Source organism: Ceratotherium simum, chromosome 22, assembly GCF_057802395.1.
Source record: "Ceratotherium simum simum isolate JZ-2026a chromosome 22, ASM5780239v1, whole genome shotgun sequence".
NCBI lineage: Eukaryota > Metazoa > Chordata > Mammalia > Perissodactyla > Rhinocerotidae > Ceratotherium > Ceratotherium simum.
Window position 1 is genome coordinate 29,922,417 of NC_141921.1, and position 8,358 is coordinate 29,930,774.

The window sequence follows — 8,358 nt, forward strand, 5'->3', positions numbered from 1 at the left end:
GAAACAAAGGGAAAAGGGAGATGAAACTTAGAATCTGTCCATTTTGATATCTGTCAGTGTCCCTGGCAAAGGTGTACAGGGGAAGAGTTAGCAAGTAGCAGCTGAAAGTGGTCTGAAGAGTGTTGGATTTCAGTGTTTCCTCACAGTTCCTTTTTTCTTTCTGATACCTGACAAATGAGAGCTTTGAAAGGCACACTTTTCTCCTTGGACACTATTGAATCAGAGATTGGATATGTTGAGGACCCTCAGATGGAGACCTAAAGCAGTGCTGTAGCCCCTACCTCCCCATCCCATTCTTCTTGGTTCTTGAAACCACTAATCCCACATCTCCTTCTGCTTCCCAAAACACTTCCTGCTGGTTGCCCTGTCAGATGCAGCTAAGGCTTGAAGGTCTATGGAAAATTCCAAGATGGATGCTTTTCTAAGGAGAAGCTGTTCGTGCAGGGCAGATACAAAGGTGGAAAAAGAAGCCCTTCAGCTTTCCACATGGCCTGAGACCTTGCAGCCACAGCCAACCATGCCTCACCCAGGAGAGGCGTGCCTTAATCCTCTCTCAACCCCGGTCAAGTCTGGTGGCAAATTGATTTCCCGTCTCTGCTGACCCTCAGACCTTCATTCTTTCTCAAGTTTTTCCACATGAACACTGCAGATGCATTCACCTAAATCTGTACCCTACTCAGGTTTGGTCAGTTTGACTTGAATTTCCTGCCCTCACGAGATCTGGTGAATGTTAATAGCTGGAGAAACAGTCCAGTGGGTGGATAGTGTTTGAATTTTTATTCCAGTTCTTTCTTACATGCTTTCTTAGTCCTGACTTTACAATTAAACTGACCCTTCCTCTTAGAGGAGGGTTCAGGAGGGTGCCCTCCCTTAGAGAGCTGAAAGGTTTTAAGGGGACCTAACAGATTATCTTGGCCAGCCCTTACCGGATAGAGGAATCCCAAGTCCACTTCTTTCAGGTAGTTTTTCTCAATTTCTGCTTACACTTCTCTGCTCATGGGAAGCTCATTATCTTACAAGGCTGCCCATTTCATTATTGGTCTGTTCTGACCATTTCCAGATTTTTTTTCTGTTTTGAGCCAAAATGAAATCATATAGTTAACCAAAATGAATCTAGGGTTGTGGATAAGCTTAACTAGAAGGGATGTTTGCATCCTGAGAGTGATGGTGGCTCTTTTTTCTTTGTCCTTCTAGCTACCCAGCAGACAGCAACCAAAGAGGGTCTGGCTTAGCTGGACCCAAAAGATCCAGTGTGGTCAGCCCAAGCCATCCACCACCAGCTCCTCCTCTGGGCTCTCCACCAGGCCCCAAACCTGGGTTTGCACCACCACCTGCCCCTCCGCCTCCACCTCCAATGATAGGTGTTACACCTCCACCACCGCCTGGAGGATTTGGGTCTCCAGGGACCCCACCACCACCTTCACCCCCATCTTTCCCACCTCACCCCGATTTTGCTGCCCCTCCACCTCCTCCCCCACCGCCTGCAGCTGACTACCCGACTCTGCCACCACCTCCCTTGTCCCAACCAGCAGGAGGAGCACCTCCCCCTCCCCCGCCTCCTCCTCCTCCGGGGCCCCCTCCTCTCCCTTTCAGTGGTGCAGATGGCCAGCCTGCCGCACCACCACCGCTTTCTGATGCCACCAAGCCCAAGTCCTCCTTGCCTCCTGTGAGTGATGCCCGCAGTGACTTGCTTTCAGCCATCCGTCAAGGTAAATCCCCGTGGTGGGTCCAGGACTGTGAAGCCTTGTCTTTCTGCAGCTGGGATGACTGATTGGAGGGTGGGTGAGGGGTTCTGTGCCCTTCCCAGAGTGGGGAGATTGGGACCTCAGGCCTCGGATCAGCCTGACGAAAGGCTTCACCCTAAAAATATGGAGATTTAGGTTTCTTTCCACTTTATTTTAAAGTATTTTTAACCTGGCATCTTTGAATTCTTTGAAAATGTATGCTTTCTGTATGTTTGCATCCATTTTGTGCCCCAGAGAAAAGCAAGAATCACTCTCCTAGAAGGTACTTCTTCAGCTGGACTCAGTTGCTCCCTCTCCTCCACTTTTTTGCCTTTCATATCCTTCTTCCCTCCTCTCTGTCCCCCTTTCTCACTCCCTTCCTCCTTCTCTTTTTCTCCTCTCCCCTTCCCTCTTTCGTCTCCCCCCTTCCTCCTCTCCCTCATCATCGTCTCATCCTTGTGGAGCATTTATTCTCTTTCTGTCAGAGGCCAGGTCTGGTCCCAAGGAGTTAGAGTGGTTTCTTCTGTTTGTGATCCTCAGGGAACTGAAGGATTGTCTAGAGGAGACAAGCTAGGGCATCTGAGCTCTGTGATTATCTGTGATAATTGGTGAATTGGGCAGACTGAGTGCCCGCTAGATGGGGTATTGTGGCCACGCGTGACATACCATCCTCCCCAGCCTGAGAGCAGGGAGACCGGGAAGAATGGCAGGTTTCCTTTTAGACACACTTGTAGCACTGGGGGCCCCCCCACCTTTACTTTTTCTCCTGCTTCCCCCTTTTCCTCTTTGCTTTCTCAGAGGATCCTTCTTTCTGACTTTCCTTTCCCGTCCTCCGCCCACCAGTGACCGTCCTCCTTCCTCAGTCCTGGTTGGATTCTGAGACTGACTCGCCTTCTTAACCCTTCTCTCTCTTCCACCAGGCTTTCAGCTGCGCAGGGTTGAAGAGCAGCGGGAACAAGAGAAGCGGGATGTCGTGGGCAATGACGTGGCCACCATCTTGTCACGTCGCATTGCTGTTGAGTACAGCGACTCAGAAGATGACTCCTCTGAGTTTGATGAGGACGACTGGTCGGATTAACTCTTCTGCCTGTTGCCCACCTTTTTCTTTCCTTCCTACCTGCCTTCTTTGATGCCTACCCCAACAGTCCTGTGGGGGAAAAAAGGGAGGAAAAAAAAGAATTTCAAGGGGCCAAAGCCTTCCCTGAAGCAACCAAAGATATATCCAAGCGCTTCCTCCAAATCAACATATATTTCCCACCTCCCCATAGTCTGGCCCCTTGGGGCTCCTGAGGCTCAGTAGCTATGTTCCCTCTACCCTTCAAGTGACTTGCATATTTAAGAGAAGGAAAAACCCCAAAGCACATCCCTTTGATAGGGTTTAAATTGGAGTTGGTACCTTCCCCTAGGAGCCATTTTTGACTGTGGTCGTCTTCTAAAATCCTTGCCTTCAGCTGCTTGGAATAATCCCAGCCATCTTCTGGTCCTAAAGCCCGCCTGGACCCATCTGGCCTCTTTCCCATGCACTGAGAGGGCAGAGCAGGCCACATGCCCCAGCAGCCATACTGCCACACCCTTCTGCCCTGATCAGCAAGGGGAGGCTACCTTTTGCTAAGCCTCTATGTCTGGATGCCTTTTATTCCAGGAGCCATCAAGCCCCTAAAGAATGTCTCACCCTCTCTGCCCAGAAATGATGCCTTTCTGAAAGGTGAGGTTGTTGCCTCTCTCTCAGGCTCCCTCTCCTGAGTGTGGTGGTCAGGTGTCCCTTCAGTGCCTCTCCCTCGCCACCAGGTGCCTCCAGGCACCACAGCCCAGTTCTAACCTCTGATACCCATGACCAAACTAGCCGTGCCACATGGGGATCTGGGCCTCTGCTGGCTGTCAGGAGCCAAGCTTAGAGACTTGGAACTGCAGGACTGGAAGAACAGTGGGCTTCCTGGGTCCTACCCTCTTAATAATGCTGAGATCTATAGATGGGAAGTGACTTATTCAAGGTCACACGGTTGGATGGTGACAGAGCTAGAGCCCAGAGTTCCAAATTCCAAGTCACCTGTGCTTTCTGGGACCAAATAGTGGGCACCTGCTGGAGCCCAGGCAGAGCAGTATTGGCTCTGTGCTACTCCAGACCTCACCGTAGCTGGGGATCCAGGAGGAGGGCTCAGGGCCTGTGCCAGGCCTGTCAGTGCTGCTCAGACCCTTAGAGCCTCTCTCGTAATTTTTGCTCCCCCTTGCCTGTCACCAGCGAACCACAATGCCTTGGGAGCTGCCCTTCTGGGGTACCAGAAGTAGTGAGAAGAGGAAGGGGGTAGGCAGCTTTGACAGGTGCTGTTTTCAATTCCTCTGCAACTCCTCCCCCTTTTATTTCCCCAATTTAAGCGTAGGTTCTGCCAACTGTAGAAACTGCAGTCCCTCAGGCTGGCAGCTGCCGCAGGTAGCTGCCTGGGGGGCCTGGCAGCCGTGAGGAGGGCTGAGAGGCGGAGGGACTCTGGGTCTTGTTTCCAGCTCCCCTCCTCGCTGCACACAGTGCTGTCGCCTCCCTCGCTCCCCCTTTTCCCAGAGCTAATACACAGGTGCTATTATTAAGAAAAAAACTGGTCAGCTTTGGCCAACAGTGAGGTTTCTTCTCTTCTGCCCTATTGTGTAGCCTCTTATGCTGAAACCGGCTTCTCCTGGCTTCTCCGGCTTTCAGAGCCCTGAAACAAAGAGAAACAGGATCTGTCTTTACCCAGCACAGCAAATGGTTGTAGTAATTGCCAAAGCCCTCATAAACCCCTCCAGCTTGAGGAGAGTATGTAATCATGGGTACTGCCGCTGTGCCCTGGCTGAATGCTCCCCTTCTGCCTTGTTCCCTTGAACTCGGGCTGTGGGGACTGAGCCTGTAGGGGTCAGCACTCCCACCTGCTGGGGCTGCTTCAGAGTGTGCCCTCCTCCCTCTCCCCAGATCAGGTGTCTCTGGGGCAGGGCTGACACCAGGCTCCAGTGCTGAGCATACCAGGCTGTGTGTGCCCCCGCCTTGCTTCCCATCTTGCACTTTGGAAGCTGAAGGTGCATCCTTCAGAACCCTAAAATGGCTGTTGAGGGTGCCCATGGCTGCAGCCCAGCAGTGGCCGGAGAGGCAGGCAGAGGGCAGTGATTCTCCCAAATAGGAGTCCTGGGGCCTGGCCAGGCCAGGGTTTGGGCCTAATGGCTTCGACTAAATTACCCCCATCCCCCTCCTTTCCGGAAAAAGGGGAGCCAGCGCCACTCGCTATCATTCTGCTCTGACCTTGAAGGGGGTGGTGTTGGCCTGGCTTCTGGAATGGACAGAGTGCGCCGTGGAAAGGGCTGGGGGCAGGAGGAGGTGGGGAGGGGCACTGCCTGCGGAAGGTAGGATTAGATCATTAGCTCAGTGACCTCCTAGGGTTTCGATGTGCTGTGTTCTCATCCTACAGCTGGTTTGGTAATGATCTGCAAGTCCCGGAGAGCAATAGCACAGCTCTGCCTGACGCTCTCATTAAAATCTATGCAGCCAAGCTCGGCGCTTTGTAGCAGCCGGCCTTGCGAAGCCTCCTCAGCTTGGGGGGCTGGGGACCCAGTCAGCTGAGAGGCCCTCTGGGCTCTACTTATGCATATGTGCACCAAAAAAAAAAAGCTTCTTTAAACCCAGAGCCCTTTAAGATGATAAAGGACCGTGTGCAGGTAATTGTGTGTCTTTGGAATCCTATAATTGTAGAATGTAAAGTTTAGTGATTATTTAAACTGAGCTGAGGCTGGTAAGAGTATGGAACTATGGCCCATAACGACTCTTAAGTGCTGAAGCCAAGGAGCCACCTCCCTTCCCTGGTCTGCCCAACCCAGGGGACCTGCCCCCATTCCTGTGGCCCAGGGGCCCAGCTTCCAGTCGGCAGTGTCAGAAGTGACTGTGGCTTTGCCGTGGTTGTGAGATGAGTACATTCCAAAGGAGCAGCCGTGGGGAGGGGGCAGGCTCAGCAATCCTTTGGAGGTTCAGAGCAGCTGGCCAAAGCTCCAGCTCGCCTCCAACGGAAGCTCAAGCGCCCTCAGAAACGACCCTGGCCAATGTCACTGCAGAGCCGAGGCGGTGTTGTCAGGGCTAATGTGAAATCTCTTCCCATGGCGCCGATCCTCCGGCTCTGCAGCGCCAGCTTGGACAGATTGAGGTCTCCGTGGCTTTGGTGACCCTGCTTAAGCATTCCCACCGTGTCCCAGCTCTGCTCTCGGCCTGCCTCCCACTGCAGCCCCCCTCACCTTACCTCAGGGCCTGGGGAGGGGTCAGTGCCCCAAGGCCAGGGGCTTTTGCTCAGGAGAGATGCCAGGCTTCCTGGGGGCGCCAGGCTTTGAGCTCTGCCGGGGTCCAGCTGACCTGGGACCAGGGGTCGCCCAGAGATGTGCCTCATTCCGTGCCTCAGTGAGGGCTAGGGAACAATTTTTTAATTGTATTAACTTTACTCAGTTAACTCACTTGAGAAACTAACCAATTTTTACTTTCTGTCTAGAATGATGTACATGTAGGCGAGTGAGCCGTAATGCTCCCAAAGTGCCTTGTTTTCTCTGATATAAATATATTTATAAGGACCTATTCCAGTGGATTCTTGGGTGTGTTTGCCACATTGAGATTTTAGGGAGTGGGCATATATATAGTGGGAATACAGTCTGAAAATGGGCCCCTTTCCCCTGAGAGTGGGGAAGGAGCTTCAGTTGGAAATCTGAGCAGTGGGGTTAAGACGAACCCCTAAAGTGACCCTTTCCTCTTAGCCCTACTCCTCTCACGTCCTTCGAAGGATGTCCAGTTTTTTTTAGAGCCCTGTGGCTCCACGCCTGGTCTCATTTGCTTCCCCGCCAGGCTCATGTTTGTACCATAGTAGCACCCCAATGATCTGAAGATTCCATGTAACTATTTTATGTATACATGCGAATACATAAATGCCAACATTTAAAATAATTTGATAAAGTCTTTGTAGCCACCCAGCCACCTCTGGTGTGTGTGTGTGTGTTTAATGGGAGAACCGGTTAGAAGGGGGCAACAGTGATAGCCACAGGTGGTGGCCAGAGCTCCAGAGGGAGGTCCAGTGTGGGTGGGCTCGCAAGGCAGGAGGCCTCTGGGTCTGGACGGTGCACCCTGTTTGGGAGGTGGGGATGAAGGCCGGAAACCATTTTGGTTTAGAAGGAGACCCAATTTGGGGGACCTAGAAGCCCAGATCCTCAGGCACTCCTCAGCTGGCTGGGGCTGGGGAGACAAGCTTCTGGCAACTCCTTGCATCAGGCGGGAGAGGAGCATGGGCTGAATGCTGATGCTGCCTCCCAACATCTGGCTGGCATCTTGTCTGCCTCTCAGACCCAAGCAACTTACCTTAAATAGAACGGTTTACAATGGAATCCAATAAAAGCTTTAGGCTTCTCCATGCCCCCTTTCCTGCCTGGGAAGGCGAGGGGGCTGGGTTTATGTTCTGACCCAAAAAAATGACCTACCCAGGAAGCAACGGTTGTTCCGAGCACAGCTGCTGCGGGTAACTGTCCCTGGGGGTAATTTATGAGCAGACACCGAGTTCCGGGGCCAGCAGACGCAGTGGGGTGGCCCAGGGAGAGGGGCGGGAGCAGGGTTGGTGACTCCGTTGGTCACGCCTGCTGTTGAGAGAGAGTCACCCACTGGCGTCCCAGGAGAGGGGGCAGAAGTTTTGAATTGTCAGCAACTGCTGCGCCAGCCGCTCTGAGCTCATCGCTGGACGTGGGGTGCAGGGGAGGGGGCGCGGGAGCCGGCTTGCCCTGCCGGAGCCCCTCGCTCCACCCTCCTGCTCAGGCCTGTGTTTAGTCAGCACTTGGCTTCCCGAGGCCGGTGACTGACAGGCAGCCAATCGCCCGCCCTGGGAGAAGACAAAATGGTGGTGTCGGGAGCCGCCCTTGCTGGGGAGTTGAAGGGAAGGAATGTGGTTCTCGGAAGCAGGAGGCCCAAGCTTAAATTCCGGCTCCTCTGCTTGGGAGCTGTGACCCTGTGCTTCACTTTGGCTAATCCTGAGAGGAATGAGCATTTAGTTAAGTGCCTACTACCTGCCCAAGACTGCATACACCTTATGTCAACCTTATGAGGCAAGGGTTCCCCACTTTACACATGAGAAAAACAGGTTCCGGGAGGTTGAGTGAGTTGCCTGAGATCACGTAGCTGGCCAGGAGCAGAGCCGCAGCTCGAACATGGGTCTTTGCAGCCAGAGCTCCAGCCGTCCACCATGCAACTTCAACAGCCTTCGGTATTGCTCCATCTAGAATCATGGTCTTTAGTGTCGTAGGGGGCATGGTAAAGGTTTTCTGTTCTGGTCAACCCCACCCTCTGGTGCCAGTTATTTTTGCTCTTGCTTTGAAATCAAGTGAGCTGGACAGGGCCCAGCTATCGCAGACTTTTAGAGTTGAAAGCACCCTGCACTCTCAGCTGCCTGGGAACAAAGTGGGTTCCCTAGGAATGGGCTGGGGCTTCCCACAGACACATCCTGCTCGGTACATACTCACACACCTGTTCAGATGCACACGTTTATGCACACTCAGACATGTTTACATGCAAAGAGGTACGTGAGTGGGCACACCTGAGAACCCAGGCCCAGGAGCACATGCACACACTGCACACAGAGCCCTGGCTTTGTGCAAACAAGGA

The 8,358-nt window shown here is 53.0% G+C and overlaps 1 protein-coding gene across 2 annotated transcripts in view; it reads left to right on the plus strand.

Moving 5' to 3' along the window:
* Window positions 1-6,690, plus strand: part of WASF2 (WASP family member 2) — a 59,064-nt gene extending 52,374 nt beyond the window's left edge. For both annotated transcript variants that reach the window (XM_087446478.1, XM_004425805.3), the window contains 2 exons: window positions 1,195-1,709; window positions 2,645-6,690. In XM_087446478.1, coding sequence (XP_087302604.1) covers window positions 1,195-1,709; window positions 2,645-2,802 — 673 coding nt within the window. In that variant the 3' untranslated portion in view covers window positions 2,803-6,690. The remainder of the gene's footprint in view (window positions 1-1,194; window positions 1,710-2,644) is intronic.
* Window positions 6,691-8,358: the final 1,668 nt, after the last annotated feature.